This window comes from Mauremys reevesii, linkage group 11 (genome assembly GCF_016161935.1).
Source record: "Mauremys reevesii isolate NIE-2019 linkage group 11, ASM1616193v1, whole genome shotgun sequence".
Taxonomy (NCBI): Eukaryota; Metazoa; Chordata; order Testudines; family Geoemydidae; genus Mauremys; species Mauremys reevesii.
In genome coordinates, this window is record NC_052633.1 from 62065618 (window position 1) to 62089462 (window position 23845).

The following is a 23845-nucleotide window of genomic DNA, read 5'->3' on the forward strand; positions in this document are numbered from 1 at the left end:
GGTGAATTGATATATTTTTAAAATGAACAAATACTGGGGAAAGGAAGATTTGAGCAGAATCTATATAGAAGTGGGAGAAACAAACAATATGAAATTTAAAATTACTGAGCCTAGGGTCATTTGGTGAAGGCTATAGCTTGACAGAGCATGGAAAATGTACATTGGTATAAATGAATTATGGTAGAGAAATTTCATCAGACCTCATACACATATCTCTTACCCACTCTTAGTTTTTGTCACTGTTTCAAACCTATCCAGTGTTTGCTCACTTTATAAATATTGTTTTTCACTGAGTGTTTAGTAAAATGCTCTCATGAGTATGTAAAAGAGGGTTTGCTCCATTTATCAGAACTGCCAAAGATAGCCAGTTAATATTTGTAAAGTGCTCTGAAGTTGAAATATGCTGTATAAGTACTAAGTATTATTATTATAAATGCAGAAGCAAAGCAATACAACACTTGTTTCCCGAATTCTGCTCTGAGGCTGTTTCAACTGGGAACAACTCTGCCTCTAAAAAGTTACAGCAGTGTGATTATAAGGTTTAGACATTTGAACATGACATGTTGGTTTTCACAATATGGAAAAATAACCTGTAGTTTCCCATTGTACTTTATAGGATCAAATAGTATTGTGGAACACTAGCATTGCTGGGTCAAGTGAATTATTGTGATGATCATACATGTATTTGCCATTAACAGTTAAATTTGAGATATTTGAACTATTCAGCTGGCAATCAGAATTGCCAAGACACTCTGCCACTATTTTGTCTTGCAAAGGGCCAGCTCCTGCAATTAGATCCATGCATGCCGAGCTGTGCACTTGAATGGAGTTCTGCTGACTTTGATAGGGATCCACATTGTGTAGGGATCTGCCCACCCAAACAGTTTTGAAACTAGGGCTATAATCAATAAGTTTCTCCTGGGGGAAAAAAAACCCTTTTCTTAGCCTGTCACTCTAACCATGTCACTCCCCACATTCCTTTGAATCCCTCTCTGTTCACCACTGCATCAAGTTCTAACTTCTATTCTGCAACTTCATGTCTCTTCGTAGGTCTTTCCCTCTTGTTGCATCTACCCAAGCTCCCTTTGCTCCATTACAGTGATGTCATTGGCTTTTCCCACCTGTTTGTTTTCTTCTATGGTGTCCCAATACACACAGAATTTTCTGCCCAAATTGGTCTGTGAAGCTATATCCCTCTTCAGATCTGCCCTTTAGGCCTACTCTTGCCATGATGTCTACCAGAAATCTGCCAGCCTATTATGGTTTGATTGAGCGGCAGTTGGGGATAGTGCCTTTCAGTAGGTTAGGTCTAGATGCTGTCTTGACCATGTGCTAAAGTAAGGAGTGGCACATTGCTGCTGTATCCAGGGAGAATGAATTGACTCCCATGCTTCTTCTGTGTTCTGACAGTTAAGTTACTTATTTAACCCCTTTTAGAAGGAGCAGCTTACCTCCCTCCTCTATACCCAGCCAGCTACTGTGGTTGGTGAGTTTTGGGATGGAGCCAGAGCTCCTTTCCCATCTGCACCCAATCCTTGTCCATTTCCTTAGGGTGGGTATCAAGCACAACCTCTGCTCTCCCCGTGTGGTCAGAATTACAACTGGCGTCCTTATTCCCCTGCACAGCTGTGTGAGAACTATGATAATCTAGCCCTTATTTGACCAAAATAAATATTCAGAGAATCTGGACCCATCAAGAACCATCACACAATGTAAGAACTAAGCTACATATCTGTGTGATCTTACAGTCCTCTCTTTCACCTCCCTCTTACATTTCAGCTACCAATCAAAATATCATCATTATGTTGAGTGGCCATCAACTGCTCCATTATCTAGTCTGCTAAGTGTTCTTTATCATACAGAGTGTCATTCATTGGATTGGCACTTTCATATAAATTAATGATGATTGCCCATGATTACTATACTTACATTCAACACTTATGCAGTGTTTTTATGTAACATGCTCTCTGAGGATCTCAAAGCACTTTATAGATGTTCATTTAACAAATGCTTGTCCACTAAGGTATAATTATATCCAATATGCAGATGGAAGACTGAGGTGCAGTCAGCATCCAGGAATGTTCAATCTGAGAAGTCTTGACTTCCAGTTCTCTTTGCTAACCACTAGGATAACATTTTCTTCCAACTTTACAAATAAAAACAAACTCTTAAATTAATCTTCATTTAGACAGTTGACCATTTCACTGCTGCCTCACATGCCATGTATCTCTGGCTAAATGGACTTCTGGGGCTACATATTGTGCCACTGATCTTGTAAACACTTATGCACTGATATAGCTTTGCTCACATGAGTAGTTTTAACTCACGAGAGGGTACTTAACGTGAGTGAAATTATTCATGTGCCGATGTCTTTGCAGGATTGGACCCCAAAGCATGGCCTTCGAAGTACATTTTGCCTGATGTATGTGAGGAAGCAGTGAAATGGTTAATTAAATTAAAGGAGATCCATGTAGTATCAGGTACATCCCAATGCTGTTGTTAGGTGGCATTGCGCTAGGGCCTAGGAGTTCTAGTCATGAACCAGGACCCTGTGAGGTAGTTGCTAATGGAACATCAAGGTTTTTTTGTTTTTTTTTAAATGCAATTATACCAGCAGGACAGAGGAATCCTTTCCCCCATCTTGTATGTGACTTGTGTATATACATTTTAAATTCTTCAAGCCAGGCACCAGGTCCTTGCTATATAACATTGACTGTCACTATGGGGCTCTAGTCTGGTTGTGGCTATTCTGTGCTACTGAAGTACAAATGACAAAAATAATATGGATTTTAAATCTTTGCATGCCGGTATATTATGAAGGTATTACTGGCTTGCAAGGAAGCTGTGAACAATAGTTGCCTGCAAAGCATTGTCTCTTATTAAAAATGTATCATGTTCTTTTTTAGAACTACAGCTATTAATTCTTCAGTTCGCAACCTCCCTCATTTTCACTTCCGAACCACAGATACAATAATCCTGACCAAAACTCTATCAATCCCACCTCAACAAAGATAGAATATTAGATTAGTAAGGTCTCTTAATTAAACTTAATTAATTTCACAAATCATACTAGAGCACATTCACCAGTATTATACACTCTGAATTTCTGTACTGTCAATCAATACTAAACTAGGTTTCTCTAAATGAATAAATAAAGCATATTTTGTGATGCTGTAACCTTGATTTTTTCCCCCAAGTCGCGTTTGCTTGCTAGTTCATAAAATTCAGCAATCTGTAATGAGTTTCTAAGACACTACAAGGAGTTAGTGGTGTTCTTTTCTCTATTTCAGCATCATTTTAGCCTTCTCTATAAGTTTTACTTGAGAACTTTCATTATAATTCCTGTTTTCCAGATATTTATAACAAAGAAGTTATACTTGATTAAATATTGTATCTGCAGGAAAGGTTTCATCAAAGCCAGGAAGCTAGGGTCTTTCTCCTTTTCTGCAGATGTGTTAGGGCTAGTCAAAATCTAGCCCTGTGATTTTACCCACAAACTTCATCAGGTTGTACCCTAAAGTATTTAAAAACACAGATGTAACAATTTCTGCAAATGTATTGCAGCCTTAGATTTCCTTCAAAAATAAAAAGCAAAACTAAGGGTGAATGCTGGATCTGTTGAAGACAATAGTAAAACTCCCATCAATTTCAATGTGGGAGGAGGTTAGAATTTCATCCTGGCATCTCTTATTAATGGTGAAGATATGTTAGACAAAACCTTGGGGTTGAAAGTTAAGGCTGACATACCTTTCTTAACCCATATGCTTTCATAATAATCACAATTAATGTACTTTTATATATTGTAGTTTTGTCTGTAGTTTGAATGTATTGGTGTAAATTATTATTTTATTATGGTAACTAAAAGTAGAACAAGTTGTTGAGAGAGGATTTACTCACACTGCAGACTTTAACATGAAATTTTTTTATGTATGTTATGAGTGAACATACCATAACAGATCATATCATATCTATGTCTTAATCCTTTTCTGCTAGTGTAATGTAACTCATTCCTTTGATTTACTCATGTTGCATCATCTATTACTAACTGGAATACAGAACAGAAAAATGTAAGATATAGTCTGACTGCAATTTATTAAACCAGTAGCGGGAGATTCCTTCCGTATTTATAAATTAGTCAAGTGTGAGAGAACCTAAATGCTTTTATTATACTTCTGTCCTTTTTCTTTAAATATGTCTGCTGCCCATCACCTGTAGCGATAGTATCACTTACAGGTGATAGGGCAGCAGATGTATTTAAAGGAAAAGGACAGAAGTGTAACAAAAGCATTCATATGAGAAATAGAATGTCCAGGGTTTGTCCTGCAAAACCTTACCCACTAGAAAGGCTCTTCATCATGTGAGTCATCCATTGACTTTAATGAATCTACTTGTGTTACAGGGATGTTCACATGTGCAGTTTTCAGCCTTGAAACCATGTGCGTAATTGTACTTGCTTTGCTCACAGGAGGGTGGACTCTCTGAACTCACAGGAATGACCCCATTGAGGATTGTTCCCCTTGAATCAGATGAACAGGATTTGGGGCATAAACAGTTTGATCTATTTAATGATCTGAACACAAGCAAACAAAATAGATATTATGAATGAGGTCCATTCCTCAGTCTGTTTGGGCACATTTTAATGCATCAGTGTGTCTTGCAGTGATTTTGTTTATTAAATATGCCTCTTGTCTCTGCGGATGTATTAAATACTCAGTGTTTTTGCTAATTGATAATTCCTTTATTGTTGCAGATACAGAAGTGGTGTATAAAAATAGGAATGGACATGTTGTTAAACTGAATGTAGAAACAAATACAACCACGTTATTATTGGAAAATACGACTTTTGTAAGTAATACTTATTTTACTCATTAAAATTGTATGTCACTTTTAAATGGCATCCAGTTAATAAGTATTTGCCATTTGTCTCTAACAGACAAAGAATGTAGTGCTTAAAAATGATATAGAATCTGTTTAGAATAGATGATATTAGAGATGGACAATACCACCCATTCCACTGTTAATGGGAGATTTTCCAATCCAGTATATTATCATTTGCTTGGCATACAGTCTGATGGGGGCCTTGAAGGCTGACTTCTGCTGTGCTGCCTATAGTGAATCTAGCTGATGGGTATAATAAGTAGAGTTGATCATAAAATGTGGGAAAAATTTATTAAAATGTTGAAAAGTTTTCTGTGGGTGGTTTTTGGTCAAAATTTGAAATTTAAAAAATTCAAAATTTGAAACATTAAACCATATAGTTGGTTGAAAAATGTGGAAAATTTTGAAAAAAAATCCTCAATTTTTTTTCCATTTTGTTGACATTACTACAGATTCAAGAAGCTCTCATAATTGAATAAAGAAAAAATATATATTTCTCATTTCTACTAACCTCTTTCTACTTACCTGTTGCTCTGAACTTAGATTGGATTTCTTGTAAAATGCCTTGCAAGTGGTAGTGTGCTACCTTAATAATTATTCTTAGGATACTTTTTGATATTTAGCTGAAGTTTCCCTTTGTTTTATTTGATCCCATTATGCCCAGTGATACTACCTGTAATCCTCACTTCTTCAAGCCATGTGGTACATATTTCATCCTTTTCAATTCTTCCTTACAAATCTGTCCCTACAGCCCTTTGATCTTTTCTGTTTCTGGTTTCTGAATTTACTTCAGTTTTTGGGGACCAAGGTGCCCAGGACTGAATTCAAGACTCATTTTCAACACAGCCACATGGCGAGGGATTATCTCCTTCCTGGTCTGTGTTGTGATGTCTTTGCCGATGCAGCCCAAAGTTACCTTGGCTTTGTTTGCTCCCTGTATTTCATTGTAATGTAACTTCCTTTCTCCCCCACCTCAGGCGCATTCTCTGTTTCAGGGGCACCAGGCCCCAGCCAGCTGCCTCCTCTAAACACTTCAACTAGTGGTAGGAGAACAGGAGCTCTTGGGAATGAGCCAGTCTCCAGAAGCAAAGGACTCCCTTAGCCACTGCAGGGGGGCGAGGTCTGCATTTTCTGTTGGTATAGGACTACAGAAAATGTGATACCCTTCTGGACTAAGCAGGAGACAGAGGGGAGAGAATTATCTGAGGGGTGTGTCTGTGAGACCCAATGTCTCCTGGGTCTATTTCTGGAATGGTGCGCCTTATATCCCAGCCATGCCTCAAGGCTCAATCTGACACTGAGAAGGGCAGGCATTACCAATTATAAATGTCTCTTTTTGTCCACTTGAGTAAAAATGCTCCTTTTCCATATGGCAAGACACCATATTTTACAACAAATTGATGTGGACAGCAGCCAAACACTGCAAATGCCCCCTCTTTTCAGAGGGTTGCTCTTTTCTGGGTTTGCATTAGAAGGGACCAGTTCAACCTCAGATCACGCAGACTGATTTCAAGGCACAAGACGCACACTCTTAATTAGAAGTTGGCAACTGACCAAAGATGCCTAATATCCAACCAACAGTCCAGCAGGCCTATATATGGAACAGAGGCAAAGAATAGAGAGATGTTGTGTCTGTTTTCCACAAGAAGTTCATTTGAATGCAGTATGTGAGCATAGTAAAAAGTTGAAAGCACAAATGAGGTAGATTCTACCCATAGTCACACACAAGTGGAATGAAAATACTGTATATGGAGCAGAAGCCTAAAAATGACTTGTAGGTATAATAATAAAGGGGAATTTTGCTGTACCTGACAACTTTCTGTCTGTGATGAATACACAGCAAACAGTCCTAACCTGGGGTCATAATGAAACAGAGGCAGGTTGCAGAATTGAAATTCAAAATACTCCCACTTCTCTAAGCTCTACCCTCAAAAATGCTCCTGCTTCTCCACACTGCTAGATGGACTCTTCCAAGGCTAAACTCCTAAATCACTAATCATAATTCCTCTCTCATTGTCATATCTGCTTAATCATTAGTGCATAAATAGAAATGGTGCTGGTTTAACACTCTGCAGAGCTGTCTTGTGCTCATCAAAAACACACCATAACACAGGCACTGGCAATGCAAGTTTCCACACATGGTCCCATCCTAGAGAAGCCACTTTTCTGTATGAAACATTCTTCCACTTTTCATTCTCTCTCTCTCTCTCTCTCTCTCTCTCTCTTTTCTGTCCAAAGAGCCAATAAGGGGGTGAGTTTTTCTTAGTGAGGTTGATAATTGCCTATTAGAAATCAGACTGCAATAATAAACTTCTTTCAGGGACACAACCAAAGAGGTAGTCATGGTTGCTCTGAAAATTGGCTATATTTGAACCAGAATCTTATAAGTGAATATCATCTTACTTTACTACTAATCCCTTGATGCACACAGACCCCTAGTGTGCAGCTCAGAAGTTCTTGCTTTACTCCTTGGAGATTGCCATTTTGTGAAGAGTAAGTTTTCTTTTATCCTACTTAGTGTCACTTTCTGTCTAAAATGCAGAGGCAAAGCCTTCTGAAAAGCCTTTGAAAGACATTCACTGTGTTCCCTCTCCATGTATATCTGCCAGCAAAACTCACTCAGCACAAAAAGGCAGACTCTGGGCTCATTAGTAAGTTCTGTATTACGTGCATTATAGAAAAGGTTTTTTAATCAAGGTGTAACGGTGCTGGAATTTATTAAGAAGTTCTGGTGTTTTCTTCTTTTAAAGTCTCTATTTCTCCTCCAAAGAGAATGTCTTAAAAGTTTCTATAGAAAACAGCAGGGTTTTTTCTCAGTCTCCTATGGATTTATTCAAAGACTGTCTTAAAATTACTACATTTTAGTATAATTAAGCCATTTGTCCTCTCCAAACATGAGTAGAGAAGACTGAATACTTTATATAATCAGACCATTCACAAAATAATCTAATCGTTAACAAAATGTATTGATAGGGAAAAAATTACAAAACCATTTCAAGAAGCACCATAAATATCCTATCATCTCTGTAGGTTATTGATTGGATGCATTTTCTGAACTATATCCTTCAACTTCAGTGAACCTGTCAGAATTAACCAGTGAATAGTGTGCCCTCTCTAGCTGGCCAGTAAACAGTTAATACTCTAAACCAGTGATATGCAAATGTTAACAGCTGGAAGCTAAGCAACCTCAATAGTCCAGGGATCCAAAGAGACTAGAAACTAATCACAACATGGCATCTTGAATTTATATTGTGATGCTGTATCAATGTGTAATGGCAATACATTCTCTATTATTTAGCTAATGTTCCTGTCACCCTGGAATGTAAGCTCCTGCTCACCAATTTAGCAGTCAGCAGCAAATCTTTATTCTTATTACACAGTATAATTCCAAAATGATTTTGGAGTCATACCACATTTTTGTCTAAATAAGGTTGCCATTTTTCTGACATGTTTTTTTTTCTCCCTTTTTAACAGACTCTTTTTACTGTCATTTCCTTTTAAAATGTTGTCAATAAATGGATTAACTGTTAGTAACCCAATCATAAATGCAGTTTCAGAGATGGCTGCATGAAAGAACAAGGAAGGGGGCTGCATGCTTGCTTGAGCTCATGAAATGCATGCCGATGGCCTCTCATCTTTCTCCCATCCCTCACCATACTGCCAGCATGGCCGCCCTCACCTAGATTATATAAACCCCAACCAAAAAGCAATCCAGGAAATTGCAAATATGAAAAAGTATAGGGACCCAGTGACCCATAATCCACTTCCCAATTCATAGCCACTGAAACCAACCAATGTCAACAATTTCCCTTCCTTCCATTGCCACCCCCCAAAAAGACCACTAAAAATTAGTAACTGAAAATATGGCAAATGTATTAATTCTCAAAAACTGCTAGGATTCATCTACCAGATGTGTGATGATTAAGGATGTGGGAAGAAGTTAGAAACATGAATAAAATAAGGGCTGTTGCTTTAAGACCCACCAATTCCTGGCCCATTCACTTTGGTCCTAAGCAGTCTCCATCCACATGTTAGCTGATTGTGCATATCTTGTGACTGCAGTGGAAAGTCTTAACCTTGAAGGAGGACAGCAACAGAAAGGGCGGTGGAATGGGGGGGGAGTAATTTATGCATCACTATTCACACATGCAGTATTGTTAAGGTAAATCAATCCTGCTCTTTGTGACCAGAGGCAGGATTCAACAGCAGGAAGGCCATCAAAGCACTTGTGTTCCAGATAGGAAACTAGGTGCATCCTAATAAATTTGTCAGTCTCTAAGGTGCCACAAGTACTCCTGTTCTTTTTAGGTGCATCCTGTGCAGAGTGCGAAGGGGATAATAGAGAGAGAAAGGAGAGTGTTTTAACTCTCTCTAACCTCAGGAGAGACCTGCAGACCATGAGTTTTCACCTTCCATTGCTAAGAGGACAGAGCATGGAGTTATGAGAATCTCTGCGAGGAAGAAAAACACATGGCTCACGAATAACGCTAAGGAACTATCTATATTTATACAAGGAAATGCCTTGTTCTTATTATTGTAATACAAATAAAGTAATGATATTCTTATTTGAACATCATACATTAATCACAAACACAGAGATGAGTGGTCCTAGGTCACAGAGTGAGGCAGTAGCAACCTGGGGTACCACCAGGAGTCTAGACTCTGTCTTTTGCTGTAGTCACTAAATCAAACAGCTTAGCTCAAACAGCATCAGATCACCTCAGCAGACAAGCATCTATGGGATGGGAGGAGACATTCTCTTACTTCCTTTATGGCATGGCATGGCATTTCTTTTTTCTCTTTCCACTCCTTGTAACCTTCTGGCTATAGAGGAGTAGGGCAAATGGAAGGAGGAGTGAGTCATTTCCCCCCAACACTTCTGCATAAAAGAAAGAGTTAGTTTCTCCTCCTTTTGCTGATCTCTCCACACTCCACTAACTGTATGCATATTATCATATATGCAGCAGAAGCCGTAGGATCAATTTCAGGCAGCATGATTGGAAGGAAGGAAATAGGTTTAACTGGACAAAGGAGCCCTTTGGGTTTTCCATGCAGCCAATTTAGTTCTGGAGTTATCCCTGCTATGAAAACTTGCCTTTCTGAGTCACACTTACGCTGCTGGAGTGTTGATTGGATGTGCAAGCTCTGAAAGTCACATAGAAGTACCTTGTGCCATGTATTCAAAGTCTTGTGGGTGATGAATTTGAACTCCAGACCCTAATAACGAAGGACATTAGTTGGTAAGGAGACTTATCCACTGATCTACATCAGAAAGGTCTATATTGCTGAGAAATGTCATGTTGCTTTTGGTGCATTTTTAGCTTGCATATTTGTGTGCATGAGATGGGTGTTGAAAAAAGTGAGTTATTCCAAAGCGATGCTTACTGTCCAGCAAGCACTCAAGAGAATGCCACATCAAATTAATGCAATCCCTCTACTTTCCTTGCCCTTTAGAGGACTAATCTTAGAAATATAGAATAAAATAATTTGGATTTATGCAGTTGCCTCACCAAGCATATTTAATTATCCCAAAATTATGTTCTCATTTGATCCCCTCACATAGTTTGGGGACCCTGTTAAAAATATGAATCTCATGCGCTTATGTTTACCCTTGTTCTTCAAAAATCCACCTTCCCCATGGCCCTGGTTCCTCTGCCTTTTCAAGGAAGCTTAATGTCAGGCTTAAGAGCCTCAGTCCTGGGTCTCATCCAGTTAATCTGTTTAAATTGCACAAGTTTCTAGGGGCTTCCCATTTGATGTACCCCAGAGTGTATTATGCTTCTAGTATGATATTACTGTGGGCCATCTTTTGCACGTGGATTGATAGAGAGGGATTACTTTTTGCTGCCTGCTAATTAGATGCATGGTGTCAGATGGGTGAGCAGAGCAGAAGTAGTTTTGGCTCATGAATCACCATTAGGCTCTGTGGCAACCCAGCTGTAGAAGCCCTGCAGAGGCCTTGCAGCCAAAAGCACAGAATTAGAATTTTAGTCTGAATGGAGCTTTTGGCAGTGAATATTTTTGTGATATTTCACATAGAATTGTTCACAGTAAGCTTTCCTTTATTGTCACCTTCCTCTCTCTTGACTGGAAACTCAGTACAGCATCATAGTGCAATTATAGTTCTTTGTTGATTATCGTAGCTTTAATTGCAAGAGCAGCTTACATGGTTCTGTTTTATTTAAGAGCTTTCCACAAGAGATTAATAAGAGTGAATAATAGTAAATGCTTTAAACTACACTTTATACCACATAAATATTACTCACTTTTGCAACATGGGGTGTTTTAATGACACTTACATGTTGTGAATATGTTATGAACATTAGAACATCACCCACATATGCACTTTGAATGTTAAATAACCTCCACAGCTAATTTATTTTATGTTATGGTTTATTAGTGCAGTGCAACAATGCACATAGATATGCAAAAATCTGAGAGAATGGTTGATAAATAAAATTGTAAGGATCCCTTGGTAATAATCCAAGAATATCTGCAAAGCTTTTGTAACTCATCAGAGTGGTCAATATCCACAAATTTGTTCAAAATATGTTGTTTGTAAATAAGGGGGAGGCTTTTTAAAGCACAAAGGAAAGGCACTTAACTGCCCTTTGTATCTTTTTGAAAATCTGTCCCCAGGGCCGCTGCAAGGATGTTTCGCGCCCCAGGCGAAACTTCCACCTTGCGCCCTCTCCCGTCCCCGAGCCCCCGCCCTGAGGCGCCCCACCCCCCTGGTGGCAGCTCCCCCCTCCACCCTGAGGCGCCTCCCCTGCGGCAGCTTCCCACCCTCCGCCCTGAGGCACCCCTCTGCACTCCAGCTCACCCCTGTCCCGCCTTCTTCCCAAGGACGCCGTGGCTGTTTCACTTCTCCTGCCTCCCAGGCTTGTGGTGCCTAAGTTTATTGGCCCTGCAAGCTTGGGAGGCGGGAGAAGTGAAGCAGCCATGGCGTGCTCGGGGAGGAGGTGGGGCTGGGGTGAGCTGGGGCGGGGAGTTCCCCTGCGTGCCGCCCCCCCTCCCTTCTTGCTGCAGGCGGCCCTCCGTGTGCTCCCCTGTCCCAGCTCCCTCCGCCTAAATACCGGCGGCGACCGGGGTGGCCGAAGATCCGGCCGTCGTGGTCGCTGCTGAAGAAAATGCCACCCGCCAAATGCCAGCGCCCTGGTCGCCTAAATGGTTGCACCAGCTCTGTCTGTCTCTAATTATACACAATGCTGCAAGTCCCTTCAGAGACTCTGCTTGCAGACTACACTATGCCTGGCCCATCCCCACAGAGTGATTTAGCATGCTCCAGCCCAGGCTCCAGTGACGAGCTTGACTTTCCCTGCCATTGGCCCTCCTGGCTGCTGGGTGATTCTGTGGCACTCGGTATCGAGAACCGAGAGCAGGGAGACTTCTCCGGTGCTCTCAATACTGTCCCCAGTCCCACTGCAGGTGCCCAGGCAGCAAGAGGAAATATCCTGAGTGCAATGCAAAGGGTGTAGAGGAACTGTGGAATGGGGAACAGGAACAAGAATCAGAGCAGTGCAGGGATAGCACAGGAGTCACATGTGGAGTGGGTCAGGGACAGGAGTTGGTCGGGGAGAATTAAGAACATGAGGGTCAGAAAGAGAGAAGAGCAGCGGTGCACAGGGTCAGGAGGAGGCAGAAGATAATGCTGGGGACAAGGACAGAGCTATGGGGAGGATAGTGACAGTAACAGGAGTACAGAAATGATTCGGGGGGGGGAATTGGATAGGAGTAGAGTGGATCAGCAACAGGTTGTGTGGCAAACAGGGTTTATGACAACTAGACAACATTCCCCTCCAGAACCTGGAATTGAACTCAGGATTCCTGAGTGTCAGTAGCCCTCTGCCGTCAGGAAACAGCCATGAACCCCTCTGGCAAAGTGCTTGTTTCACTCCCTCTAGTAGCTCGCCTGCAGAGAGGGAATTAGCTTTTTACTACCAGTTACTCCATTAGCTCAAGTGGCAGAGGTCTGTGTAGTGGATCTAAAGGTCCCAAGGTTGCTGATGACCTATTTTGGGTCAATATGGAAACACATGGTGCATTTTGATTTTTCAGTTTGCTTTTTAAGAATGTAGGACAGTGTATATAAACAATAGCTTGTAATAGTGCAGTTATAGACCGTGTCATAATGCATACACACAAGGGGAACAAATTAAGGTTAGTGATAGACCCAGGCCAGTTGGGAACAGCAGAGTAGTAGATGGGAGATATACTGGCCACTGGATAAGCAGTTTTCTGTTCCCTGAGTGACCAGAGCAGGGGCTGCTCCAGGCTAATGAGAACACCTGACTCCAATTAACCTGCTCAGAGTCAGATGAGGCTGTTAAGCACCTGACTCTAATTAAGGCCCCCCCTGATGCCCTGGTCTGGAACCCAGAGTAGAGGGTGGGCCCGGGTTCCCCCCAAACCTCCCAACTCCTGATCAAACACGGAAGGAATTGACCTGGACTGTGGCTTCTACCAGAGGGGAAGGTCTCTGGGCTGTTTCCCGACCCACAGGGTGAATCTGTGAGATGAGCAAATCTGCCAATAAGCGCAGGACCCACCAAGGTAGAGGAGGAACTTTGTCACATGTTGCACAGGCAACCTTAACACAGGCATTTCCTAACTTCTGAATGCTTGACTTTACAACCTGAATACCCTGTTTAGTGTGATTTTTTTAATATAATTTTCATATACTGTAGAATACATACAGTTTTTAAAAATCTTAGACCAGACCCAATCACAGGAGAATCCACTCAAGTTTGGATTTTGCCTACTTTCTATCAGTCTATGCACCTGACTTGATCAGTCTCTTTAATTTCATGCACCTGCCATTGTTTTTTTCTTGTTCCATTGACCAAGCCTGTTGTTAGTCGCTTCTGTCTAGGTCTTCCTCTTTTTTTGTCTTTTTTAGCTTTCCAGGGGGTTGTTATTTTTTTTTATTTCTAGTTCTGTCTCTTTTGGCTATATTTCTTTTTGCTGTAAGGCCCTCTCTGCTATCAGGATCCTTTTCTCTCTCTTAATGGGTCTTCCTTAATTACTTCCTACCATACTTATATGTCCCTCATTACTGTAGTAGCTCAGTGCCTTACAGACTTTAAAGTATTTATTCTCATAATGCTGCTGGGAGATAGGGAAGTCATATTATCCCATTTTACAGAATGGGAACTGAGGCACTAAGGTTAATTGACTTTCTCAGTCACACAGAAACAGAACAAGGTATGTAACCTAGTTTCCTAAGTCATGGCCTCATGTCCTAACCACTGGACCATCCTTCTCCAATTACCCTGCATTTTCTGACTGCTGCCAGATTTTCTTCTTAAGCCTTCTCTGTCTACTGCTACACTGCCTTTTCTGATTTACAGAAGTGAAAGGGGGCCTGATGCTCACTGTTCCCATAGTTGCCACTGCCACTTCAGGAAACTATTTTGAAACGTAGTGCCATGTTAATGCTACCCACGTAATCCTTACCCTTCGATTACTGCTCTGCATCGCCACTTGGCCAATGACCATCTGATAAGGTGACCTGAGCATGTCAATGAACATCAACAGCAAAGTCCCTCAGCTAATATTGTGAAGACACAAATTGCTGTGTGAAGTGCTAAGTATTATTTTTTACGGTCAGTTTTAAAGGAGCAGTCTTGAAATGGCTCTATTCTTGGTAGGAAGAAATAAGGAACAGCATGCTCTTTGGATATTAACAACAGTGAAAGTAAGAGGAAATGTTAACAGGAATATGAAGAGTGTAAGCATCAAGAATGGATGTTTAGATTAGTACAAGGGAATCTAAATATAAGTGGGGTAAAATTAAAGAGAAGAAAATATAGCCTAAATAGCTTGTCAATTTCTCAAATGTGGAAGAGTCTCCCAAGTTAAGTGGCTGAAGCTCTGCTGCTAGACCCACTGAATCTATCCTAGAGAAAGTGCTAAAAGCACTAGAAAATATACTATGAGTAATAATCCTGCACTGTCTTAATGTTTTGAATACGTTTTCTGATGCATGCACGAAGTTTGGCATGGTAATTAGTATCAAGAAAACAGTTGCCATGTCACAAGGCACCAACATTCCACCTAAAACCTACCTTAATAATGAAACTCTGGACAATGTGGATCACTTCTCATTTCTCGGCTCAATTCTTACCAGCCCACTCAACCTTGCTAGGGAACTTGATGTTAAAAGTGGCAACGCTTCTGTTTCCTTTGGCAAACTTACCTTGCATATTTGGAACAAGAAGTTGCTAACTCTGAACAAAAAGGTGTCTGTTGATCAGGCTTGTGTCCATACTACCCTCCTTTAGAGTTGTGAAAGCCAGGTTATGTACTCTGAGCAGGAGCGGAGATTTTACAGTTTCCACCTCCACTGTCTTAGAAAAATTCTTGGAGTTACTTGGGACCAACAAATCACCAGTAACAGATCCTTAAGAGAACTGGCCTACAGTCTATCCAGACTATGCTGGACATTCACAGGCTTCGCTGGTTGGGACATGGGAAGCACATGTCTCATGATTGATTGTCAAAGGCTGTGCACTATGGCCAACTTAAGAATCACCTGTGATGCAGAGGAAGGTCAAAGCTCCAGCACAGCAACAAGGTCAAGCAAGTCCTCAAGAAATACAGCAACCCACTGACAACTGGGAAAATCCTGCCCACAATCCTTTAGTTTGGAGAAGTCAGGTTACAACTGGTGTAGTCATCCTGGAGAGCCAGCAGAGAGCCCAGACTGAGGCCTGCAGGCGAGCCAGGAAGCAGAATATGCTTCAACTTCCATCTGGCGAGTGGACTCTGTGAGGTTTACCGCTCACACATTGGGCTCTTTTCCCATGCCATTGCTAAGCACCTCTGACTTTGCCATGTCTCCTTTCATCTGTCAAAATGTTGGACAGCCATATGTAACCATAGAGGTTGACTAGGTTACCTTATAAGTAATGTCCATCTCTGCCATATGTATGTTGAAAGACTAGAAACAGGGCACTACTTTAAATGCAAGAGCAATTAAAATTCAGCAGTCATGTGGGCATAGATCCTCAAAGGTATTTAGGCTCCTAACTTACACGTAAATCAGTGGGAGTTAGATGCCTAAATACCATTGAACATCTGAACCATGGAGAATATTGTATAGTGAGTGAGACTATTGAGCAGAGATGAAAGGACTAGCCTGTATATCAATAATAACTCAAAACCAGGTTTCAAGAAAAGAAAAGGAAAAAGAGGTTCAGGTTGAGTGGCGTATATTGGCAATGGAGATCAAGTAAAGGCTGAGTCTGAATCAATATTTCCTTCTCTTAGTTATCTGAGCATTCACCATGGCCACTGAAACCGGGCATTGTTAACTGTAATATGGGCTTATTATACTGTCTCTAGCCTAAGCTATCTTTATGCGTGACAATATCAACTGACTTGCAACAAAACATTTCTGGTTATCAGTGAAACACTGATGAAATATGAAAGAAAAAAAAATCTCTATCAGTGCGAAGCCTTGGCCTTGTAAAGCAAGATCTGAGCAAGTTTCACTTTCAAAAATACCCAGACATTTTTAATATTTCTAAAAGGTGGAGGAAAGAATTAGCTCTCTCCCTTATTCTCTCTTTCTCTGCCCTGCTTAAGTTTCTCTTAGATTTTTTTGCTTTTTGTCACACTGTCTCAAAGAACAGTCCCTCTCTTTTTCTTTCCCTGAAAAAAATACTTTGCTTCAAAAACAAACCTAGTATATCATCAAGAAGATAAAGGGCAGAGAGTAACTTAAATATGCTGTATCAGTCCGTCTCCATTTGGTTATCATCCTTGTGATCTGTGCAAGTGGTAATATCAGTGGTCATAGTTATCAAGTGCATTATTGGGAATAGAAGAGGCCATAGATTGTCCATGGAGTGTCACATCAGCATGCATCATTGTCAGACAAAGAATTAAAACCCATATCGCACGAGGTATTTCTTTCATAGGAGGCTAAGAATGCAATCTGCTGATCATCGTATACAGTTGGTTCGGATCCTGCAGTTAGTGGGGGTTCTGCCTCAGCAAACCTAGTCTGTTGCTTTTACAACTTAGAAAAAATAAAATTGTGTCAAACTCAGCATAGTTCATGAAACACATGATAGACCTGTGAGTTTAGAAGGAGAGAGAATGTACAAGCCTTTGAGATCTAATTTCTGGGTAAAAAGTTTGCAGCATTATGAAATGTAAATATTGCAAGAGTAGCAGTTATGCAGGTCACAGGGCATGTATGTACTGCAATGAGGAGGTGTGTTTGCAGCTGATACAGGCATACACAAACTACACTTGCTCTATCTAGATCGAAGCTAGCTCGGGTCCTTCTACATGTGCTGTAATCACAAATCCTCATTACAGTGTAGAGATTCCCATAGAGACAGCATTAAACTGGATCTGCCTACAGTAAGAATAACAGTTTCTGGCACAGGCAGCAGTCTGAAAAAATAGTGTTCATGCACATGGTAGCAAAACTAGCAAGAAAACTCAATTGCAGGTATTTCTGGGGAAAAAATATTATAGGGGTGGAGAGAGGTGTTTTAACCTCCAAATTTTCACTAGGGTTAAAAGCACTAAAGTCCCACATTAATAAAATGCTTAATGAAAACCAAAAAAAATAAAATAGAAAATCCCTTCCCCAGAAAGGTAGAGAACATGCTGGCTAGAAACAGATGTGCAGATGTGGTTGCCCCATCTCAAAAATATATGTATTGGAATTGGAAAAGGTTCAGAAAAGGGCAACAAAATGATTAGGGTATGGAATGGCTTCCATATGAGGAGAGATTAATAAGACTGTAAAAGCAGCAAAGAATCCTGTGGCACCTTATAGACTAACAGACGTTTTGCAGCATGAGCTTTCGTGGGTGAATACCCACTTCTTTTGATGCAAGCCTTGCATCCGAAGAACTTCTGTTAGCAAGAATAATCCCATTATACCAGAAGGAGGGAAATAGTCTGCCAAAACCACTAGCAGTAGTCAGAAGACTGTAACATACTTACACTCCACTTATACGTGACACTCCCAGAACCATACAAAAAAGTGCAGGTGAGTGCAAGGGGAACCAGGACATCTTCAGCATGTCTCACACAATTATAAATCCCTAGATACTTGAGATGATCTTTTAATGGGAAATAAGAAACTAGCTCTTACTGGCTTTGCCTAAAAGTGCCAACATTCTGCAGCTGAGCTGCCCAGGTGTTTACTCTGAGTGCGTCATTAGTGTTGCAGTGGCATAATCACTGACTGAAGATTCTCACTAAATGCAGGAAACCTCACTTGCTTGAAAATGATTTTGGAAAACTTCCCAGGTTATACATTTCAGAAGACTGAGTTAGTGTGGCAATAATTAATACATTGCCAGAATGAAGTAGAACTCCACATCTAAAAATGTTCTTAGTGCTTTGCCATATAAGTGAAATGTTCATATACATGATCTGTCTTGACTGCATCAGTCAGTCAATCAAGGTTAGGTTAGGGGGACAGGAATCTCTTGTTTTGAACAAGCAAAAAAAATATTTTAAACCCACGGTCCTTTTCCTTTCTTTTTCTCTGGTGGCTGTTTTTTCTATTTCTTTTTTCCTCTGGCCACTTGTAGAACTGCTGTGCTCAATATTAAAATAATACATTTACTATGGGCATTTTGTTTCAAAACTGAAGTTTTCCAGTGATTTCTTTTGCAAGGTTGGTTCTATTAGTTTTGAAAGGGCTAAAATTCTGCCTTCACAGTCAAACATGCAGTTTCCTCTGAATTTAGTGAGAGATGTACATACACTCATCTGAGGGCATTAGCTAGCCTGAATGTGGTGTTTAGCAAGGCTCAGTTTGCATACCCCAGGTTAGTCAGCTCAGGTATTCGTGTACATGTGCAGAGGCCCTTTGAGAGCAGCAGCATCAATGAAAAACGTTTTTCATTGTGGGTATACCCAATTCTGGGCTTCTATTCCCCCCAGTTATGCTGCTTCTATTTTTTTCATCTTGCCTATGTCTTCACTACCTGGTTTTTGACCCTTTCCTTCTGTAGACAGCAAATGTTTCCAAATTAACGTAAAATATTTTTCTTCAGTGGTACTATTTCTTCTGGCACACTGATCCTCTTTCTACATCAAATGCATTAAATTCTTTCTGACATCAGCATTACCCCTTGATTAAATTACAATACTCAATTCAATTGGGTGTCATGTAGACTTAGCTATATATAAAGCAATATTAGTTTTGTAATGCTGCTTTCTGTTTCACTTTACTTTCCACCAGAGATTTTTCTTGTTTTCTTTGAATTTCCTGTAAAATAAGACATTTCCTCTTAGTGAAGGTTGTTCTACAAAAATGTTTATGCTCAAAGATAAAGGAGAAGCAACTAGAGAGACAAAGCTCTATTGCTTAAATGTGCTTATCCATTTTTTTTCTGTTCATTATTATGATGGGTTGGGTCACAGAAACGCCTTTGGGACTGCCACCTGATGTGCTGGGACTACCTGTGAGCCCATTTTCCCTGCCAGCTTGGGACTCCAGTGCCTTGCCTTGTTTGAGCCAGACATGCTTGCCTGCTGCAAACAAAGTCTGAACCACGTCCCCCACAAGCTGTAGGCTTAATTGAAAGCAGCGTAAGAAGTGCTTCTGTCTCCAACACTCGGATACTCAGCTCCCAATGGGGTCCAAACCCCAAATAAATCCATTTTACCCCGTATAAAGCTTATACAGGGTAAACTCCTAAATTGTTTGCCCTCTATAACACTGATAGAGAGAGAGACACAGCTGTTTGTCCCTCCCCCGGGTATTAATACATACTCTGGGTTCATTAGTAAGTAAAAAGTGATTTTATTAAATACAAAAAGTAGGATTTAAGTGGTTCCAAGTAATAACAGACAGAACAAAGTAAATTACCAAGCAAAATAAAGTAAAGCACACAAGTCTAAGCCTAATACAGTAAAAACTAAATGCAGGTAAATCTCTCCCTCAGAGATGTTCCAATAAGCCTCTTTTACAGACTATACTTCCTCCTAGCCTGGGTCCAGCAATCACTCACACCCCTGTAGTTACTGTCCTTTATTCCAGTTTCTTTCAGGCATCTCCTTGGGGTGGAGAGGCTATCTTTTGTGCCAGCTGAAGACAAAATGGAGGGGCTTCCAGGGGATTAAACAGACTTTCTCTTGTGGGTGGAAACCCCCCTCTCTCCCTGTGTAGAATCCAGCTACAATATGGAGCTTTGGAGTCACATGGGCAAGTCACATGTCCATACATGACTCAGTTTTATCCAGGAATTCCCAGGAAAGATGTGGATTGGCGACTGTAGTAGGCGATACCACGGAAGATTCTGTTACGGCTTAGCTCAGGCAATTCCGCTTTCTCAGCCTCCGGTTATTGTAGGACACAGCATGCTAGCTTTGACCTGCTGTAGCCGGCTGGGACTGCTGTGTGGTAAGTCCCTGGCTGTTGGCCAGGGAGGCAGCCCCGGAGGGCGGAGAGTGTCTATTGCATTATGTATGAGCTGATATGCTGCTGTTTGTATAAAATGAGCATGCTTTGTGTTTGTTTTAGGACTTCACCCCAGGCCGAGCTGCAGGGCGCTGGGTCCCCGTCTCAGTGACAGCAACGCTTGGGGTCCCCGTTGCAGATGTGTCACTTTACCTTCATTAAAGCCAATTACTCTCAGTGTGGAGTCGGTCTCGTTCTTGCAGAGTACCTCGGACCCTTTTGGGCAATAACAGCGACTATCGAGGTTCTTTATTCTCCAAGTACTCCGAATTACTTGAATAACCCCTTCACACTATGTTGACCAAATCTGCCTTAGGTGCTTTCTACAGCAAACACTTTAAATACAAGCATAGAGCCAATGCTCATAACTTCAGATATAAAAATGATACATGCATACAAATAAGATGAATACATGCAGAAGAGCATAACCTTTGCACAGATGTTACATGGCATATCTAGCATAAACATATTCCAGTTATGTCATATTTACACTCAGAAGCATATTTCTATAAAGCATTATGGGGTGCAATGTCACAATTATCTTTAAGCTTAACCAATGAGGCCTCTTTCATAATTGTCTATGAAGTATATATCACAGAAGCTTAGTCTTTCCTTTTTTGTGCTGATTATAGTTGCCCTCCTTCAAACAGTTAATGTTGAGCATAGTGTTGCTATCATGACCAAGTCTCAGAGGTTTTTTTAATTTGTTGATAGTGTAGCAGCCAAATTAATCTGCTGTAGTTGAATAATGTCAATGAAATTACACTGAGAATTAATATAGCCCTTCTGATGCACAAATAATTCAGTTGTTTGTAATAGAAATTATCTTGCAGTTATAAAGTGAATGTCAGAATCTTTGGGAAAAAATTACCTTAAATGTGTTAATTACCCATATTATTACCTGTTTTTAGGTAACTTTCAAAGCATCAAGATATTCAGTTTCACCAGATTTAAGATTTGTTCTTCTTGCATATGATGTCAAACAGGTAAGCAAGCTACTCATACATTCAATTGTCTCCTTAATTGACACTTTAAATGTTTTATCATTTCTGATTTACTTTACGAATGCATTCCCATTATTCATAAGACTATGATAGACTGATATATTAAATCACTATTCAGATAAACCTTTTTTCTTCTTTTTTAAGTTTTGGGACAATAAACTCTCTGTTAAAATTCCACATAGGTGAAACATTTTGCTTCCTTTAATTTCAGAAATCAATATTCAGAAATAGGAGCATATTGATTTTATTACTTATTTTTGATAAACTTTATGTTGGTAACTCACCATAGACTACTTGTGTTTAGTATGCTGATTTTCTTGGGATAAATATATTAATTTCCAGGTCAGAATAAAAGCCGGACAAGTGCAGTGGTAACATTCCTTTATTGCTCTCTAGATCTTTAACCTTAATGATTATGTCTGCAACCTGGAAAAATATGTTGACAGCTAATAGGACATGCTAGAGTGGTGTGATGTAAAGGAAAAAAAAGTAACTTCTTAAAGACTTGTTTATTTGAGTCTCATTTTAAAGTCCATTGAAGTAAATGGGAGCTTTTCTTTCTTTCTTTCTTTCTTTCTTTCTTTCTTTCTTTCTTTCTTTCTTTCTTTCTTTCTTTCTTTCTATCAAGTTACAAGGAAGCACTTATTACTAAATATAACAGCTGACATCTGTATTTTGTGTTGTAGGATTTGACACAGTAGATATAAGGATTCATGTTTGATTCTTGGTCAAAATATTTCTTTGCTCCTTGTGATTTTCCTTCCTAACTGTTATGTAATATGTTTCTGATGTGGCAAAATAGGGAATAATAGCAATGCTATATTGCCCTATGTTATGTGGAGAACTTCAGTCAAGTAGCACCAATCACAAGTGTTACCCCTTATGTCTACATACACTTAGGGCTGATTCAGTGAGCTGCTAAGAGCCCTCAAATCCCTTTGAATTCACCACTTTACAGAAGGATCCCTTTGAATTCACCACTTTACAGAAGGATCCCTTTGAATTCACCACTTTGCAGAAGGACCCTCTCTCTGTTTGTCATTACTGCTTTGTCTACAGTTCTGTACTTCATTTTAAACTTCAGTTATCAACAGATATTTAGAGGCAGAGAATGGTAGGTAGCCATTGTCTGGGTACACCGCAAGAAGGACAGGAGACACTTGTTATGGATTTTAATCGGGTTGCAACTTTATTATATAGATGTCTGAGACTACCTGGCAGATAAAGTGTACAGTGCAGGCAAATCTCTGCTTATTCAAATCAATTCTCCAGGGCTTCCATCAGCCCCTCCTTTGTTTCCATTCAGGTCCCCCAGATGACCCATGGCTTGGACCTTACCATCCACCACCCTCCCAGGAGGGTTAAGGTGGGCTATGAGAATTGGGGGGGGGGAGTGAGGGTTGGCTCCCTGACGTACCAATCAAAGAAGTCCCCAACCCCCTCCCCAGTTTTTTCCTTTATCCAGCACTTTCTTTTAAGTCCTTTACCAGGCCATTTATCTGGTCACTGGCTGCCTTCCCTATAGAGTATCTGCACTGGACATCCACCAAACCTTACAAAATACTTTTTGACATATGGCCTACAACCTTTGCTTCTCACCAGAAAAGGTCCTGCCTCACAATCACTGTGGGGAAGGTGAAAAAACCTCACTCCACCGAAGTCAATTCTGGTGGTGCGGGAAAAATTCCTTCCCAGCCCCGTTTAAAAGGAGGGACTAGCGTAACGTCCACAGCAGGTCCTAACCCAACCTGCCATTTGCCTCCACTGGGGGAAGGAGGGTGGGTGCTAGCTTCCTTGCTGTGTGGAACAAAGACTTGCCCCACCCAGGTTTTGTACCTTTATGCCCTTCAGACCTCACATTCCTGGGTAGGGGGAGTCATTGCTGCAAAGCTGACCACCGAGCATCTTTTTTACAGCAGTTTCTGACCTCCTTCCTCCTCTTCACCCCCGCTGCCCAAAGCAGAGCTGTCATTCCCAGGTAAGCCCCAGACAGACTCTGCCCCACCTTAGTTGTGATGCAGTCATTCCCTGTGCTAAAGCAGTTGAGCATGAAAACAAGTGATGAGCAGAGTTTGCAAATACTTCCTAGATTATTAGATTTTGGTGGCTTTTTCTGTTCGTTAATTTGTTCAGACAGATCATGATTTTCTTTTAAAAATAATTTCTGCAAAAATGTCTAGCCCTTACTTGGACAAAAGTCACATGGTATGTTTCTGTTCCTTGAAAATAGGCGTGTAACTCTCAAAATCTGAATTCCCGTGCAAATTCTAGTGATTATGTTTTTCCATTATTTGCCTAAAACCTATTTTCTTGAAAATTCACACAAGTAAAATAATTTAGTAAAAAAGTTACAGAAAACATCACAGAGGTGAAAACACAGGCAATACCACGTTAACCACATCAAACAAATATGCACAGTAATCGTCCAGCTATCGGGTCTGATCCAAAGCCGTTGAAGTCAGCCTCTTAACTTCACTGGGCTTTCGGTCAGGGCCCCCGGCTATACATGAATGTTCCAGTT

General features: G+C 40.5%; 1 protein-coding gene across 4 annotated transcripts in view; it reads left to right on the top strand.

The window, feature by feature from the left end:
• Nucleotides 1-23845, top strand: part of DPP10 (dipeptidyl peptidase like 10) — a 402675-nt gene that overhangs the window by 200727 nt on the left and 178103 nt on the right. For all 4 annotated transcript variants that reach the window (XM_039495403.1, XM_039495402.1, XM_039495399.1 and 1 more), the window contains exons 4-5: nt 4751-4845; nt 21232-21306. In XM_039495403.1, the coding sequence (XP_039351337.1) occupies nt 4751-4845; nt 21232-21306 (170 nt within the window). The remainder of the gene's footprint in view (nt 1-4750; nt 4846-21231; nt 21307-23845) is intronic.